The sequence below is a fragment of the Peromyscus californicus genome, unplaced genomic scaffold, assembly GCF_007827085.1.
Source record: "Peromyscus californicus insignis strain IS unplaced genomic scaffold, ASM782708v3 Scaffold_18__1_contigs__length_77618521, whole genome shotgun sequence".
NCBI lineage: Eukaryota > Metazoa > Chordata > Mammalia > Rodentia > Cricetidae > Peromyscus > Peromyscus californicus.
In genome coordinates, this window is record NW_026294480.1 from 59,473,756 (window position 1) to 59,492,613 (window position 18,858).

General features: G+C 42.5%; 1 protein-coding gene across 3 annotated transcripts in view; it reads left to right on the plus strand.

The window, feature by feature from the left end:
* The window catches only part of Scamp1 (secretory carrier membrane protein 1), a 98,172-nt gene that overhangs the window by 23,082 nt on the left and 56,232 nt on the right, over window positions 1–18,858 (plus strand). For all 3 annotated transcript variants that reach the window (XM_052743554.1, XM_052743553.1, XM_052743552.1), the window contains exon 2: window positions 9,649–9,726. Coding sequence is in view for 2 of the 3 variants with exons in the window: in XM_052743553.1 (XP_052599513.1) it covers window positions 9,649–9,726 (78 nt within the window). In the remaining variant the exon portion in view is untranslated. The remainder of the gene's footprint in view (window positions 1–9,648; window positions 9,727–18,858) is intronic.

The window sequence follows — 18,858 nt, forward strand, 5'->3', positions numbered from 1 at the left end:
TCCTTAGGGACTTGAGTAAGGGCGCAGAGCTAGGCATTGTCAGGACCAGGTCTGGACTCTTTTCTTCTTTCTTTTCTTTTCTGTTTTTGTTTTTTTGAGACAGGGTTTCTCTGTGTAGTTTTGGTGCCTGTCCTGGATCTCGCTCTGTAGACCAGGCTGACCTCGAACTCACAGAGATCCGCCTGCCTCTGCCTCCCGAGTGCTGGGATTAAAAGTGTGTGCCACCACCACTTGGCTACTGGACTCTTTTCTAATGCTCTTGCCTGCTAGAGAGCAGCACCCAAGTGTTGACATGTCCTGTGTTAGAGGCACACAGTACATGGCTGTGAATAGTCATCAGTGTCGGCTTTCATGTTGGACTACTTATGACCTACAGAGACAAGGAGCAGTGCCTGGCTCTGTCAGCCAGGGAGATTGTCTGCTGAGTCAAGCTCCACACTGGCAACCGAAGGGGAAGTACTCTGCCAGACTGTGGTCTTCAGGTGATACAGGACACTAAGAGATGCCCAAAACAAATGCCTGGCAGAGGAGACTTTTTGAGGAAAGTGAGAGCTTTGGAGAGTGGGAGGGACTCCATTGGAGGAATGAGCACCCCAGGCGAGCAGCATTGCATGCAGTGAAAGCACACTGCCCTGAAAGTAAAGACATCACAAAGCTAATTATATTAGATGTACAATCCTGTGACTGGCAGGAACTCCTGTTTTCATATCGCATCTTGGTTTTTAAGTGAATACTAACTTTAGTTAAGTGGCATCAACAGAGGTTTGGTGGAATAGTCTTGGCTGTACTTCAGCAGCTAAGGAACAGCTTTGAGTGTCTGTGCAGTGCTGGTTCAACTCTGAATATGTCGTTATGTGGAGTTAATAACGTATAAGAAGCTGGGGTGTTCCTTTTGGTCAAGAGGACAATGCTGTCCCAGAGTTCCTTTTTAGGAATCGGTTCTCTCTCTCTACCCGTGACTGACTGAATCAGAAACAGGTGACAGACACTCAGAGCAGCACTCACTAGTTTGGATTTTATTAATGACAACCTTCCTAGATGGTTCCTATGTTTGCTGAAGCTTGAGATCTAGTGACACAGATGAAACTATGTCATCAATGGAAGCAGTTTCATTTTCATGATGTTGAGGGAAGCATTTTCTTCCCCTAAGTATGGAGGATCCTAATTATTACTACCAGAGTCTAAAGTTGTTTTGAAATCCAGGGTTTCACTGTGTAGGCATGGCAGAACTGAACTAGCTGTGTGGACCAGCTGGGCCTTGAACTCAGAGACCATCTGCTTCTGTAGTGCTGGGACTAAAGGCGTGCTCTGCTACGGCCAGCATGTTCTTGATCCAGTTTCTGAGCAGACTGTCTGGGCATCGGGAGTCCTCTGAGCAGGTGCTGGCCGCACAGCAGGCTTTAAAAGAGCATTGTTATGTAAAGCTTCCGCTTTATGGGCGTCTCTACACTACTCACGGTTATTAAAATGAATCTGAAGTTGGACTTGGTAGCACATACCTGTAATCAGTCCCAGAAGTCTGGCAGCAGAGGGCAAGAGGCCCTCAGACCTAAGTTTGAGGGCAGCTTAGGTGGAGAACTTAGTAAAACCTTGTCTGAGGAAAGAAACAGTAAAATTCCCAAGCAAGTATAAAACCAGCCAAACAAGTCGGAAAGATGAATTATGTGGTAATTGAGAGCTGTGCGTTCTTTATCTTTTATTGAGTCTCCTTTCTCCTTTCTGCTGTAGCCTACACACAGGCTGCTGCTTTGTCATTAATACTACAGTAGGGAAGGTTCCAAAGAGGCTAGGGGGAGTTTGTTTGCACGAGACAGTTCTGTCAGATTGCCTGTCAACTTTGACCTGGATTATTGTAGAAGGGAACATGTATATCCAGTCAGTAACTGAAAGTAGGTAACTGGAAGAAAATTTTTTACCTGAGTCTCTTTGGTACAAGTTACACATTTATATATATGCTTGATTTTTCTTTTTAAGAATTTAAGGTGTGTTGGGGAATATTATTTTAAAGTGTGTTACTTTTGTTTATGTTGCATTTGTTTAACTCTGTGAAGCTGTGTTACTGTGCCTGTCTAAAACACCTGATGGACTAATAAAGAACTGAATGGCCAATAGCAAGGCAGGAGAAAGGATAGGCAGGGCTGGCAGGCAGAGAGAATATATAGAAGGAGATAATCTGGGAGGAGAGAGGAAGTAGCCAGAAAAGGAGGAGCTTGTCAGGGGCCAGTCACTCAGCTATACAGCAAGCCATGGAGTAAGATTTACAGAAGTAAGAGAACAGGAAAAGCTTAGAGGCAAAAGACAGGCAGGATAATTTAAGAAAAGCTGGCAAGAAACAAGCCAACCTAAGGCCGTGCATTCACAATTAAGAAAAAGTCTCTATGTGTGATTTATTTGGGAGCTGGGTGGTGGGTCCCCCAAAAGAGCAAAAACAACATCAAAGGTGAATTGTGGAGTAGTTGAAAAGACTAGGTGTGTACATTTAAAAACTCAGAGTTGGAAGCCGTTGTACTCCGGTGGCATTCAGGGAAGCCCCGATGGCAGAAATGGTAGATGAGAGTACCCAAGCCAGGTGTGGTGGTGCATGTCTTTAATCCCAGCTCTTAGGAGGCAGAGCCAGCTAATCCATTTAGTGAATTGTAGACTAGCCAGGGCTACACAGTGATACCCTGTCTCCAATCAGAGATTAGTCATCTTTCTGAGGTATATTCTGCCTTTGTCCTTCTGTTTTTCAACTGATTTTGTTATCTAATAATGATAAATATTTCATGGTTCTAAAATAAAGGCTGTAAAGGAGGTCTGCACAGTGAAATCGGCTTCTGAGCCTGGGACCCTGAGGGTCCCTTCCTCCTCCTTTAGGGGATCACTGATACTACTTTTGAGTTATTTTTTCTTAAAAAAAACCAAACATGCCGGGCGGTGGTGGCACAAGCCTTTAATCCCAGCACTCGGGAGGCAGAGCCAGGCGGATCTCTGTGAGTTTGAGGCCAGCCTGGGCTACCAAGTGAGTTCCAGAAAAGGCGCAAAGCTACACAGGGAAACCCTGTCTCGGAAAACCAAAAAAAAAAAAAATCGTTTTTACTTTCTTTCTCAAAGTCAACATTTTGCTTATACTGTTTCTTTTCCCTCATGCCACAGCAGTTTGCTAGAACTGTCCAGACCTCATCATGTCCATGGGCCTTCGCCTGTTGACGGAAGTAAGAATCCTCCATCCAGCCTTTTGCTATTATGAGTAATAGTTAGCCAGTGTACCCTGGGACTGGATTCCTAGAAGTGGAACTAGCTCACAGGACAAATGTAGATGTGACTTGGCCTCATACTGCAGTGGGTAGTTACAATCTCTGTTCCTATTACCCGGGTCTGAGAATCCCTGCTTCCTTTGTGGCTTGGTGAGACTGTGCCAAGCTCACGGGGTGTTTCTGGCCGAGAGGTGGGAGGTGAGGATTTTGTCAGTATGCTTTTCATTGGTTTTCTCTGGTGAATGGGATGAAATACCTTTTCATCTACACTTCTGAATGATCTTCGTAGTTTTACTCTTCTGAGGAAGTGGTTTTGGTTATTACTGCAGAAGAATTCCTCCGAGGGTTTCTGTTTAGGAGTTACAATACTTAAGGAAGGCAGTATCACCAGGCATGTCTGATGAAAGGCAGCAATCCCAGAAGGCCTGCTGCTTTTTCTCTTTACTTTTTTGAAGTCTTTCTTACTACGTTTTAGGTTACACAGAGCAGGGTACTGTTACGGCATTTTCACACATCTACCACTATTTGCTGTGCCCTTGTTTGTCCTCTTCCACGCCCTCTCCTGTGGGTCCGTCCCCGTTTCCCGAATGTCGCTTTGCTTTCATGCCACGTGTATTCTGTTCCCTCCTTCCCTCCTGACCCTTCCATGAGTTCTATTCCCCGTCTCCTGGTCCCTCTCTAGATTCTTGAGCTGTACATGTGCGTATACATATACATGTATATAAATTTAAATCTAGATTTCATGTATGAGAGAAACGTAAGGTATTTGTGTCTTGCCTATTTTGATAACATGATGATGTCCAGTTCTGTCTATTTTCTTGCAAATGTTGTGATTTCATTTTTCTTTATGGCTGAATTTAACTCCGTCACACTTTCCTTCTCCTTCATCTGTTGATGGGTGTGTAGGTTGCTTTTGTAGCTTGTCACTGTGAATAGGGCAGCAGTAAAAGAGAACATGCAAATACATCTGTGGATGTTGACTCAGAGTCCTTGTGTTCATACAGGGGTGGTGTGGCTGGCTCTTCTGGTAGTTCTGCTTTCAGGTCTTTTGAGGGACCTGTCCAGAGTGGCTATGCCAGTTTGCGTTCTCACCGGCAGCAAACGAGGGTCCGTCCCTCTTTGCCTTTAGCATTTATTATCATTGGGTTTTTCTAATAGTGGCCATTGTGACTGGGGAGAAGGCGCTCTCAAGCAGTTTTAATTTGCGTTTCCCTGGTGATGAAGGATGCTGAAGACTTGTTAAAATACTTCTTGGCCATTTGTATTCCTGCTTTGAACACCTTCATTTAGTTCACTGGGGCCCCATTTATTGATTGGATGATTTGTGGGGGTTATAGGGGTCCCATTTATTGATTCATTTGTGGGGGTTGTATTTCATTTTTATTTTAATCCACTGTCTGATGTAGGTAGCAAAAGTTTCCTATGGGAGAAAATCTACCCCCTCATTCTGCTACCTGTTTCCTTGGCTGTGCAGAAACCTTTTATTTCATGAGACTCCTTGCCAATTCTTGATATTATTTTCTGTGCTAATAATCTTTTTCAGAGATACCTTGCCTGTACCTGGATCTTGAAGTATTCTAATGTGTTTCCCTCCTGTTTCAAAGTTTCGGGTCTATGTTAGTGTCTTTGATCCAATTTGAATCAAATTGTCCTCTGCATAAAAGGGCAAGGTGTGGAGGCCACTCCATTTCCCAGAACAGCAGCACTTGTCAAGGCGGCCCTCATTCCCAGTGTGTGTTTCTGAAAGGCAGCGTTCTCAAAAACGAGATGCCCGCAGCTGTGTGGGCTGCTTTCCGGGACCTCCATTGTACCCACTGCTGGCTGCCTATGTGTCTTTTGTGAAGCCGCATAGTTTTTGTTACTGTAGTATGATTTGAGATGAGGCATTGTGAAACATCCAACATTGCTTCTTCTGTTTAGGATTTCCATGGTGTCGGGACCCCTTGTCCTTCCTTGTGAATTTAAAAGATTGTTTTTTAGTTCTGTGAATGTCCCTGGAATTTTGATGGAGATTGCATTAAATAGGTACATCATTTTTTATATTACTCATTTACACTGTTTATTCTGCCCATCCGTGAGCATGGGAGGTCTGTCCAATTGCCTGGTCCTCTTCAATTTCATTCTTCAGTGTTTTCAAGTTTTCATTATAGAGACCTTTCACCTCGTTGGTGAGGTTTATTCCTGGGTATTTTATGTTTTTGAAGCCATTGTGAATGAGATTTTCGTTAAGATGATTTGCTTAGCAAATTTGTTGCTGGTAGTAGAAATACTACTGATTTTTTTTTTAATCTTGTTACATTGCTGAAAGTATTTATCAGGTCTAAGAAATTTTCTAGTGCCCAGGCTCTTTTAAGTATAGGTAGGGATACTTTGAGTTCTTTTATTTATCTTGTCTTATTCTTCTAGCTAAGACCAAGATAATTGAATCTTGTTTTATAAACTTTTATTTATTATTTGTGTGTGAGCGCACATGCCATGCTGTGCATGTGGAGGTCAATGGATAACCTTGTGTGACATTCGTCCTCTCCTCCTACCTCTGTGTGATTTCCAGGGATCAATCAAACACAGGCCGCCGAGTGCCTTTATCCGCCAAGCTGTCTGACCCGCCTCCATCTGTTTTTAACCATGTCAGATCTCCTCTGCATAAATTAAGGTTTCCATCTGATGATGATATCGAGAGGGATTTGCTGCTTCTTACGGTTTTGTTGGATCACTGTTCCATCTTGTTAGTCCTAGGGGCTTGCTGGTTTCCTTGTTGACCACGACTGGCTCATTCCTCCGTCCCTTTGGTCATCTCTTCCTCACATGAGACTGATACTTTCCTGGGCTCTTGTGATGAAGACTGTCTTTGTCTTCTGTGTATCGCGTGCATTTTATACACAGTGGTAGCTTGGTTGTCACACGTTGCTTCCGTTTGTACTGTCTTGAAATGTCCTTGTCTCTCCATCCGTTTCTAAAAGCTGGCTTTGCTATCTGACGCACTCTTGATTGGTATTTGTTTACTTTTGGGGTGAAGTGCACGCCCCATGCTCTTGTGCTGATTTGGGTTGCTGATGGGAGATGGGGTGCGTTTGCCTTTGTAGATGTGTTGGTGTTTCCCCTTAGAGCTTACCTTATTTCAGATGCTGGAGGCTGAACCAGTGCTGTGCGTAGCAGGCAAGTGCCCTCCCTCTGAGCTGCACCTTAGACCCTTTTCCCTCTGTAGTATTGTTTCTCTGCTTTGTGTTTTCAACACATCGACTGTGAGATGGCTGGGCATTCTCTGGAGGTGTCTGTTTGGAGTCTAATGCCCTTTGTGTTTGGGGCCCATTTCCTCCTCTCTGTTTGGGAAGTCTTGGAATGGTTTTGTGGAATGAGTGACCTTCAGATCACTTGTGACTTGTGCCTTCAGATTTATCTTAGTCCTTCTCCTTGGGCATGGCTTCTTGACTGTCCTCAGAGTCCTTGGGGGTTTGTCCATGCTCACATGTTTTTTTGTGTATATCTGAGTGTGTCATTGCCTTAAGCCTGTCCCTCTGCACCGATGACATTTCTTCTTCTGTCTTTGTTGTTGATGATGCTTCCTGCCATGTTTTCTGTTTGCCTGATGGACTCTTATTCCCAGCATTTCTAACTTGGTTCTTTTTCAGAATCTGTTTCCTTGCTGATTTTTCCTCATTTTTGAATTAATGGCCCTTTTTTTTTTAATCTACCTTACTTTCTTATTCAGACCTTGATTTTTTTCATCTACTTACATGAGTCCCCTCTGTAGTCCTTGATCTTTTTAAAAATAGGACCCTGAGCTCCTTTTCTGGCATTTCGTCTGTCTCATTATCTTTGGAGTTGTGGAAATGTTGCAGTGCCTTCCTCCCTCCGTCCCTCCGTCCCTCCGTCCCTCCGTCCCTCCGTCCCTCCGTCCCTCCCTCCCTTTGTGTGTGTGTGTTTGTTGGGTTTTGTGTATTTTGGGGGGTGGCTGTGCCCTCTAGTTATTTCTCCCCATTTTAGTTTGTTTTATGTGAGCCCTTCCTGATGAGGGTTGTCCTTGCTTGGAAACGTTCACATTCCCTGCTGCTGTTTGGAGTGAAACAGTAACACTATGCGGTAACAGTGGTTTGACAGCAATCCTGGTGTGGAGACACAGTTTAAAAGCGCCCTGTGCCTCACTGGCATTTGATTCAGAGACTGAGACCCTGGAGGACTTTGCTGAAGGTGTGGCCTCTCACCAGCTCTTTTTCTTTCCTCCTCCATCCTGTTTCTCCCCTAGATGATGGCTGCTGTCCTCAGGTTGTCATACTAGGTGCTCCTTGGGAATCGGAGACCCTGTGGCACTCTTGCCTCTGTTCGCCCATCCTTCCATCTTCCTTCACCTCCTTCCTCTTCCCTGTCTCTTTCTTCCCCTCCCTTCTCCTTCCCACTTCCCTCCTTTTTCTCTTCCTTCCTCTTCACCTTTCCTCCCCTTCCCCTTTTTCCTTATCTTCCTCCCTCCTTCCCGTTCTGTTTCCCTTTCCTCCCCTTCCTTCCCCTCTCTATCCTTTTCTCCCTCATCTTTTTCTTTGATTCATTCTCCTCCCCCATTCTTCCTTCCCTAGCCCCTTCCTTCCTCTTCCCCATTCTTCCTTCCCTAGCCCCTTCCTTCCCCTTCCCCTTCCCCATTCTTCCTTCCCTAGCCCCTTCCTTCCCCTTCCCCATTCTTCCTTCCCTAGCCCCTGCCTTCCCCTTCCCCATTCTTCCTTCCCTAGCCCCTGCCTTCCCCTCCCCTTCCTCATTTCTGCTTTCCCTTTCCCTTCTTTTCCTTACAGGCTGTCCCTGTTTAGCCCAGGCTAGCCTTCACCTCTGAATTTTTCCTGTCTCGGTTTCCTGAGTTTTGAATTATAGTCATGTGCCACCACACCTGGCTGACCAAAAGACCCAGTTGTTTTTTGTTGGTTGTTGTTTGAGACAGGGTCTCATTATTTAACCCCACTAGCCTGGAATTCACTATGTAGACCAGGCTGGTCTTGAACTCATAGATGTTGTGGAATATTTAAGATGTGTTACATTTGTTTATGCTCTGGAACATTTGTTTAATGATGCAAAGATGTGCTGCATTCTTTTATGTTGCATTTGTTTAACTCTGTGAAGCTGTGTTGCTGTGCTTGTCTAAAACATCTGATTGGTCTAATAAAGAGCTGAACGGCCAATAGCAAGGCAAGAGAAAGGATAGGTGGGGCTGGCAGGCAGAGAGTATAAATAGAAGGAGAAAACTGGGAAGAGAAGATTGAGGAGCAAGAAAGAGGAGGAGAGGAGGACTCCAGGGACCAGCCACCCAGCTACACAGTAAGTCATGGAGAAAGAAGAAAGATATACAGAATAGAGAAAGATAAAAAACCCAGGCAAAAGAAAGACAGGATAATTTCAGTTAAGAAAAGCTGGCTAGAAATAAACCAAGTTAAGGCCGGTCAGGCATTCATAAGTAATAATAAGTTTCTGTGTTTATTTGGGAGCTGGGTGGCAGGTCCCCGACTGTTGAAGGTGCTGTTTTAAAAAGGGAACCATCCCACTCCTAGAAAAAGAGCTATAGGTGGTCAGTGACCACTGAGAGGGAGAGTCAGTTTCCTTCAGGGATGAGCTCCTGCAGAGGTTGTCTGATCTCAGGTGGTCAGCCTTGGATACACACACACACACACACACACACACACACACACACACACACGAGCACATAGACTCAGTAGGTTATGTATACGTGTATGTACATATCTCTCTCTATATACCTGTGTGTGTATGTATGTGTATATATAAATACCTGTGTGTATACACACACACATACACACACACACAAACATAAACATGTACACATACATGTGTGACAATAATAAAGAAGAGACCATGTGTTTGGGAGGTAGAACATGGGAGGGTTTGGAGGGAGAGGATGGGAGTGATGTAGATAATTACTCATGTATGAAATTCTCAAAATAATAAAACATTACAAAAATAAAAAGGAGACCATGAAGCTAGGTATGGTGGCTTATGAATATAATGACTAGCACTCAGAGTTCGAAGCCAGCCTGGACTACAGAGCAAGACCCTGTGTCATAAGGAGGTAAGAGGTATGCACTCACTTGGGTGAGTCTTAAAGATGGTGGGTTTAATCTGAGCGACTTAGGCAGTCAGCACCTCACAGCAGTAAGAGGGACCTGCTTCAGTCATTATAGACAGAATAGCAGCTGTCGTGCGTCAAGCCCAAGGTGTATTTGTTTTTCTTTGAGGGTGTGAGGGCTGTGGGTTTAAACATTACCGTTGTTGAAATGTGGAATACATTTGACAGTACTGTAAGTTTGCACTGTTTTGCTGAGTGACCAAAGGTTCAGATAAAGCAAATACCGTGTAAATATCAAATTGTGTCTTAATAGATAACCTATATATATGTATATTTTTTTTTCAAATTTTATTCTAGGACCCATCCGTTACACAGGTGACCAGAAATGTGCCACCAGGCCTTGATGAATATAACCCTTTCTCAGATTCTAGAACGGTAAGAGTATTTTTCCTTGCACTTCTTTTAAATGTTTAAATGGAAATTAAATAGGGAATTATATTTTAATTATGTTTCTTTCCAGCTGATGGGGTAAGTGAATGTAAAACAAGCTATGTGAATGAATGTGTTATTTAGAATTCAGCAAGTTAGGATTATTTTTCTTTTATGCAAAGGGCATTGGTGGTAACCAAAAATTACCATGACGGTTATAGAGAAATTCCTCAGGTTTCCTCTTCCGTTCAGTAAAGTGCTAACCTGTGTTCTATGAGCCTCCCTACAGTACTTGACACATTGGGAAGTAGGACTGTGCCTCTTGATGTTGTGTTGTCTTTGTGGTAATGTGGGAGATGCTTTTTTTTTTTTCCCCCGAGACAGGGTTTCTTTGTGTAGCTTTGTGCCTTTCTTGGAACTTGCTTTGTAGACCAGGCTAGCCCTGAACTCACAGAGATCCACCTGCCTCTGCCTCCCGAGTGCAGCACCACTGCCCGGCTTTTTTTAAATTTTATGTGCATTAGTGTTTTGGAAGTTTCGGGTTCCCTGAAACTGGAGTTACAGACAGTTGTGAGCTGTCATGTGGGTGCTTGGAATTGAACCCAGGTCCTCTGGAGGAGCAGTCAGTGCTCTTAACCACTGAGCCATCTCTCCAGCCCTGGGAGACACTTTCTTGCGATGGGGATTGTGTCTGGAACTTACTGTAATATTGCAAGTAAGTTGCTTGTCATTTGAGTCACAGTGTTTTGAGCAGGACTCACCTTCTGTAGCAGTTTCCTTCAGGAAATCTACTTGCTCTAGGAAAGAATATTTTTCCTCTCAAAATTTAGTGTTGCTTAGGGTTATGAGAAAATCAACACTGAATGGTGTTCTACTCTGCATGCACATTAAGAAAGTATAAAGGACTGTCTTCTGCTGTCCATTAAGGTCATAACCAGTTACAGTTAGGCCTTTTTATTAAAGTCTTTTTGATAATTTTGACCCAGATTTTAAAACTATTGAAGTATCTCTCTCCATAAAATAATGTTATCTTCTGAATTTGTGTTAGTATCTTAGACATTATAGTCACCAGGTCCCTAGTTGTAGACATTTGTGACTCTGGAAATGTTTTGGTTACTCCATGAATACTTGAGTTATACATGTGGATTTTCACCACCCTGTAATGACCCTTAACTGGTGATCACCTCTTCCTGGTGGATATTTTTCATAGTGAAGATGTAGGTTTTGCTTGGGAGTTTCTTCAGTGTCTCTTTTATTGGCCTGCTAGTTTGAGGAGAGCTTTGTACAAAGTTGTGATTAAAAAGGAAAATGTATTTGGTCCTTGTCCCCAGTCCTGGGCATATAGATCCTAAAACGTGTGGAATTTCTAGGCAGATGAGAGTCTGATATGTGCTAATGAGGTAACTAGTGGCTTTGGTCCCTATATACTTCAGGATGGGCAGTTGTCACCAGAGCACCTAAGCATGGCTAGATGGCAGACTTTTAAACTTGTCTTCCAGGAGAGGGTCAGAAGGTGTCATAGTTAGGTTCAGCTGTAAACTTGACATAAGTTTAGAGTCCCCTGAGAAGAGGGAACCTTAGTTGAGGAATTGCCGCTGTCACATTGGCCTGTGACATGACTATGGTGCACTTTCCTTATTGCTAATTGATGTAGTAGGGCCTAGCCCACTGTAGGTGCCACCATTTCTAGTCAGTTGGACCTGGGCTGTCTAAAAAAGGGTAGTGGAGCCTGGTGCTGCATGCCTTCAATCCCAGTACTGGAAAGGCAGAAGCAAATGATCTTCATGAATTTAAGGCCAGCCAAGGCTACATAGAGATACCATGTCTCAAAACAAACAAATGAAATGTGAACTTAGAAGCAAGGCAGTAAGCAGCCTTCCTTTGAGGTCACTACTTCAGTTTCTGCTCTAGGTTCTTGTGGGGGGCCTGCCCCCACCTTTTTTCCCCAGGGTACTTTTGAGGAGTGAGGGATAAGAGATTTAGATAGAAATATAGATGGGAGAGAGACAGATAGAAACACAGGATAACCTCGGGAGGGCCTGGATCCTAATCCACCGGCTCCTTCTGTCTCTACTAAAGGGCTTTTTAAAGGAATGCCAAGGGGTGGAGCAAAAGACCTTCCCCTAGCACAGCCAAGTTCAGACCCTTCCAAATACCTGGTAACCACACACTTGGTCATTCCACCCCCTTATGCAGTCATCCTGGGTAAAGCAAACTCAGATCTCACTAGGAAAACTATGTGGGCTCCCACAGGTCCCTCCTCTTAATTTTTTAAAGAGCCCCTTAGGCCTCTGAGATAGACTGGGTCTGTCTTATGTTGTCCACCTTGATTGATCTTCCTTACCTGTCATGGAGATATACTTTCCATCAAATATACTCTGGCTTAGGTTGGAAGCTATCAAGAAGAAAGTTGCCAATCTCTGACCACTAGCCTCTGGCAGGAGTGGGTAGAGAGCTTAACTCAACCCTGACTCAGGAGCTTGCAAGTAGTTTGAACAACCCAGCAATCCCTAGGCTGCCACACCCCCCAGTAAAGGAGTAGAGGATGACCAAGATGGACTGTTCTTTTTTGAATGGGTCTTAAGATATTTATAACAGACTTAGGTATGCCAAGCCTTTTTTAAATCAATAAACTCTTGATGCAAACTGCATCAAACCTAAAGATTCCCTTAGCTTCACCAAACTCTGGTTCATTAATATCAACATAATTCTAGTATGAATATTATTATACATAATTACAACTAGCATGACTATTCACTATATGTATTTATACTTCTTATAAACTTACATTCTATAAGACTACTTTATAACCTTAGCAAACATCTAGAAGAGATCTCTTAACTGAACTATTATCACTATACATATTTACACTTTTTACAAACTTACATTAAACATTTAGACTTATTACACTTTTTACAAACACATTCAACATATAATTGTTTATATTTCTTACAAACATACATTCAAAAGGAAACTATAGAACTATTTTAGAAACATATTCATAAGGAAACTAACTCTATTTTACAAACTTTAGCACATATCTAGAAGAGATTTCTTAGAACTATTTACTAAACTTATATTCAAGAGGAAACTCTATAGAATTATTTTATAGACATCTAGAAAAAAATCTCTTAACAGAACTAACTTACACTAGAATTTCTCAACAGAACTAACTTATTTTCTTTCAACAAGAGAGAGAGTACACAAATCATAAGTTAATATAGTAAAAATTACAAGTGAACTCAACACTGCTTTATTTTTAAGTTTGGAGTTCATGATCAGCTTTGATATGAGACTCCTGTGGGTAGCCAGCAAGCCTCATTTGGTAACTAAGGTACAATTTTCTAAGGGTACAACTTTCCCTCCTTTTAATTTTTTAAAGCTGCTTTTAAAGATTACCATGAGCATTTTTTAATGATGTCAATGTTTCCCTTTTGTGTCTTAAGTTGTTTTTTTTTTTGCCACACTCAAAGCAATCTCCCAGTGTAAGGACTGTTTTCCCTTGTTTTCTAAAAGATTTCAAAGTAGCTTGTTGACAAACATTATTAGCACTTTAATTATCTCCAGAAAGGCAAGCTGTTCACCTGTTCTTAGTTCTCAAGAGGTAAGATTAAGCTTTCTAACATTGCTTGGAAAAGAAACTACATTTGAAGCAGAAACAACAGAGTTTCTGGCAGTACCACCATTCTGAGCTGAAAAAAACTACATTTCCCAGAATGCTTTTCTCTATTGTATCATACTATTACTACATTTCTCAAGCTGCTTTTCAAACTACATTTCCCAGGATGCCTTTTGGGTCCACCACACTTCCATTTCTACTTACATGGTTTGTTTTTGTGCTTTTGTTTTTACCACAGGAGGTTTTTGAGTCAAGTTTTTGCTCTTTTTTTCATGGGAGATTTCTGTTCTCCTTGAGTTGGTATTGATAGATGTGTTTCCTTCACTTGACATTTTCCCTAGAACAGGGTCATGCTGGCCCACTTGTGCATATTTGGACAGGCGTTTTGGTGCCAGAAGCAAAGACCCTTTGAGACTTGCTCTTCTGCCTTACTGGGTTAGTGAAGGAAAATGAAAGTCCTTGAAACAACAGCTTTTACAGAAAGATTTTCTCCCTGATAGATCTCTTTTGTCCCTGCTTGTCCTCTCCCCCAAGATGCAGAGTCCCTGATACTGCTGCCGAGGCTTAGGACCCACGCTCTTTTGCAGCCTGGCTCAACCAAGCATCTTACAACAGCCGCGCCTCCTCCATACATCTGCAAATGCTCTGCTCCTAGCTGCTTTTTTAAAATACTGGCTCGAAGGGGAGACAGGAATAGCAGAGAGGATTTGCCATAATCTAAGAGGTTTTTTTCTTTTTTCTTAGAGCAATAACAGGTGATTATCCCATACCAATAGATATTGTTTCCAGGTGAGTTAAATTTTTGCCCATACAGAAAGAGGAAAAATCTGAAAAGCTTTTAGTTTTTAGAGAGAGATTTTACTAAGTCTTTCCCAAAATTTCTGTTCTCTAAATTTTGACTTCATGTTCAAGAGGAAACTGACTCTGTTTGAATGGTGTTGTAAAAGTGTTCTCAGGCACTGCTGGCAGAGCAGAGGGTTTTATCTCTCCTGAATCCGCCTCAGGGAAAATTCTTTTCTCTGCCTCTCAGGGTTTGATTTTAAGCTATCTCCAGGCCAAAAGTTTCCATAGGAATCTTTTTCTGCCCATTTTTTTCTCATCTTTGATAAATTTTTTACCTGATTCTTCCCCAGGATTGTGTGTTCATAGCCCCATAGTTGGAAAATCAAGGACATAGTTTCTCTCTCTTGTTGTTTATCTTATCCTAATTTTTTATTAAACTATATTTGTAACCCAATATTTCTAAATTCTACCTTACTCTAAATTTCTCCCTACACTATATTCCTATAGATAGAAATTAAGAAAGAGAGAGAGAAAGAAAGAAAGAAACCTAGATAGAAAGAAATAAACTGTGATCTCAATTTTCAACTTTGACATTCCACCGCCTAACTTGACTCCCAAGAATAAAATACCATTACTTTTATCAATTCCTTATCGGCATGCCTTACACCCACGACACCCCTGACATCCCTTTTGCCAAGTCCATCTCCTTATGCAGCCCTGCTGGGTAAAGCAAGCTCAGATCTCACTAGGAAACCTCTGTGGGCTCCCACGGGTTGCTGCCCTAGCTTCCTGTGATGGTGCACCAGCAGTAAGTAAATAACCCTTTTCTCCCCAGCTTGCTTTCTGGTCAGTGTTTCATTGTGGCAACAGAGAAGCAAATTAGAGCAGAGAGGAAACTGGGTTGAGTTAATCACTGCAGTGGCCACTGGTGTACCCCATCATGCCTATGAAATGAATCCACCCATCAAGGTGCCAGAAGTGTGGTGGGTCTAAAAAGAACATGGGAATCTGGGCCACTTCTCCATAGTCTAACTGCTGCAGGCCGCAGGAATATATCATAAGAACTCAGCTGGTTATGGCAAAGTCACTACCTGGAGGAATCAGGGAATTCCTCCAGAGGAAGCCAAATCCCAAGGAGTTTTTGGTGTTACTTGGCTTGTTATATATCAGCTGTCTTCTGTTATGAGAATCATGTGTGCCTTCATAGTTTTCCCAATTGACTTTTCCCTAAGAAGGCTAACAATGTGGACTGATCACTCTCTGGACATACACATTCCAAGTATTTGGAGAACAGCCTCAGGAAAGGCTTTCTCTGGAATCAGATATCTCCCTTGGCCACTTTCAAGGACTAGCAGTAATAACAGTCCACATGCAAGTCTCCTGATTTACGGTAAATTCCACAAGGAGACACCACCTAGGTCAGGTGGACGTTAAGTAATAGCTTTACACAATTCAGCTCGGACCCCTCTTTCTTACAGTCTTACTAACTTTATAGACCGCTAACTCCTTACCTAACCACTTCTAGGAATATTTAGATAACCTCCTGCACTGACAGCTGTGCTCAGCAAGAACCCCAGTTCAAGCCTCCCTGTAATTATCATCATTAGCAGCATCCGGCCAGGTCCATCCCCAGATGGAGGAGAGTACTTTATCAGAGATACCTCTGTATTCTCTAAGAACAGACTTAACCATCCAGGCTACCTGTTTGAGAAGGCCTGGCGGATGTGCCAATTAAGCCTTACTTCCTCCTTTCCCAAACCTTACCTCCAGTTCCAGATCTCCCTTTAACTATCACCAGAGGCATCCAGCTGTACACAGGTTGCCTAGCGACTGAGCACACTTTCCCTCACCCTGCAGAAAAACGGCAGATAGCTTGGACAGATAGGAGCCACAGGAAAAAAGAAGACAGTTTTACTTTCTCCCATTGACCTAGCAACTTATAGATTCTTAACATTTTCTACCAATCACGTTTAAGATTATAGTTGAGCACATAAGAGCCCTCTTCTTAGATATTACCTGAATTCAGCCTTTAGTTAATTCATTTCCCCATTGGTCACTTCCCTTTGTGGTTGCAAATGATAATTAACGGTTATTGCCTCCTCCCTATGTGATTCTTATCACCCTTCCATTTGACCCTGGAAGCCTGGCTTTATATACCAGAACTTCCAGGGCACGGAGGGTCGGAGAAGAGAAAAGAGAATGGAAGAACTAGACGGGTAAGAACTTGAGAGGAACAAACTGAGATGGGGAAGAACTAGATTGAAGGGCTAGAAGAGAGTACTAGAGGAATGAGATGGAAGATGAGGATGAGCCAGATGGGGAACACCGAGATGAGGAGAGAGAAAGAGATGGGAGAAAAGATGATATGGGAAGGAACAAGATGGATGAGAACCTAGAAGGGGCAGAACAAGATGAAGGAATTAAGATAGAACCCAGAGGGGACCTCGGAGAAGTGTAGAGAGAAATCAGGCAAGAAAAGACCTAAATATGAGAGCAGAATATAATCTTGTAACTGACACAGAATAATAAAGTATATGGACTAAGGAGTTTCGTGTACATAGATTCATTTCTTCTCATCAAAGATTAATTATCAGCTGGTTGTAGATTCTTCCCGGACCCTGGGAGGGGACTATCGAGGGGCTGGACCCCCATAGACCCCAATATCTAACCATGTAGTTCTTCCATTGGTTGGTCCTGAATTGCATCTTTTATAACAAACTTGTATTAATAACTTATATATATATATATATCTGTGATTTTTCCTTCCAGAAAATTATGAAATCCAAGGAAGGGGAAATCATGGAAAATCTCCCATTTATAACTAGGTAGTCAAAAGTACACTCTGTAGCTTGGAACTTAGGAGTAGTATCTGAAGTGGGGACAGACATCTATTGAACTCTTAACCTTTGAAATCCACCTGCCAGGGGAAGGTGCGGCAGTACCAGAATTGAACTGAATTGTAGAGCACTCAATGGTTGTCCAGACAGTTGGAGAGTGGGTTAAATAGATGTCGGGGGATGCCTCACATAGTGGATCTGTAAAAGATGCGAATAAAATGAACATTGGGAGCTGGATGTTTAGCTTAGTGGCACTAGTTCTTCACAGTATGGGAGATCCTGGGTTCCATTTTCAGCTCCACAAAAAGGAAAGAAAAAAAGCATGAAAATTTCATTTTATTACTGGGTGGTGGTGGGGCACACACCTTTAATCTCAGCATGTTGGAGGCAGAAGCAAGCAGATCTCTGTGAATTTGGGGCCAGTCTGGTCTACAGAGCTATTTCTAGGACAGGCAAGGCTACACAAAGAAACCCTGTCTTAAAAAGAAAAGAAACAAAATAATTCTATCTTATTTCAAGCCTTTGCTTATCAGCCTTTGCTTCAGTGGTGGTATCTGTGTTACAGGGTTATGCTTATTGGCATGGACGTAATTGTTTGGATGATGGAAAAGGCCGGTGGTTTCCTATGACACTGTAATTTACCTTGTCACAGGGCTTCAAGTGTGCAGTAGTAGTCTAGTCTGGTGAATGAGAGCAAACTGCTGTGGTCACTCTGTGGTTCTGCTATAACTTCTGAGGAGGGAGATGGCTGCCGAGGTCTTTCACATTTGTCGATATAGAATGATAACAAACTTTCTGTTTAAACAACTTTATTAGCAAGACATGTTCACCCTTCCCAAAGAAGTAGCTTTAGCTTATTTATAAACTTTTATTACATTTTATTGTGTGTGTACTTTGGTGTGTGCTTGACAGTCAGAGGACAGCTTGTCAGAGTCAGATCCTACTTATCAAAGTTGGGTCTTCAGGCTTAGCAGAAAGCACCTTTCCCTACAGAGCCATCTTGCCAGCCCTAGATTGTTCTAATTGGTAGTATTCTCTTTCATGTGTCTGCTTTGTGTTGTGAATCTCATGTTATCTGCTTTATGTCAAATTCTCACAGCGATATTCCAAATAGGTATTTTAAGGTTGTTTTGTTTTTTGGTTTTTTTTTTTGCATCTGAGACACAGGCCTTCTAGTTTGGAAGTGGCAGAAACTCATCTGTTTTTTGTAAAGTTTTTGCCTTTCACCCTCTCTTAGAATTACTGTTGCTATGATGAAACATCATGACCCAAAAGGCAAGTCAGGGAGGAAAGGTTTATTTGCCTTACAATTCAGCATTGCTGTTTATCACTGGAGGAAGTCAGGACCGGAACTCAAACAGGGCAGGAACCTGGAGGCAGGAGCTGATACAGAAGCCATGGAGGGTGCTACTTATTGGCTTGCTCCTCATGGCTTGCTCAGTCTGCTTTCTTATAGAATCCAGGGCCACCAGCCCAGGGATGGCACTACCCACAGTAGGCTGGGCCCTCCCCCATTGATCACTAATTAAGAAAATGCCCTTAGGCTTGCCTATAGCCCGATCTTATGGAGGCATTTTCTCAATTTTGGCTCCCTCCTCTCAGATGACTTTAGCTTGTGTCAAGTTGACATAAAACTATCCAGCACACACTCTATTCTCTTTAGAGACAGATGACTAAGGATTGGAAGTCCTCGCCTTTGGAAAATTTGTCACCCAAATGAGATTTTTAAAAATTCCACATACATACAAAGAAGATATATACAGGACAAATGAAACATAAAATTGTAAGTTATGGTCCTGGGTGTTGAGACTCTACAGTCCCAGAAAGGCTATTTGAAAGAGGGTGTCTGTAAGTAGGGTAGCGGCTATAATGTGAGTCTGTTTAAAATTAAGTGATTCT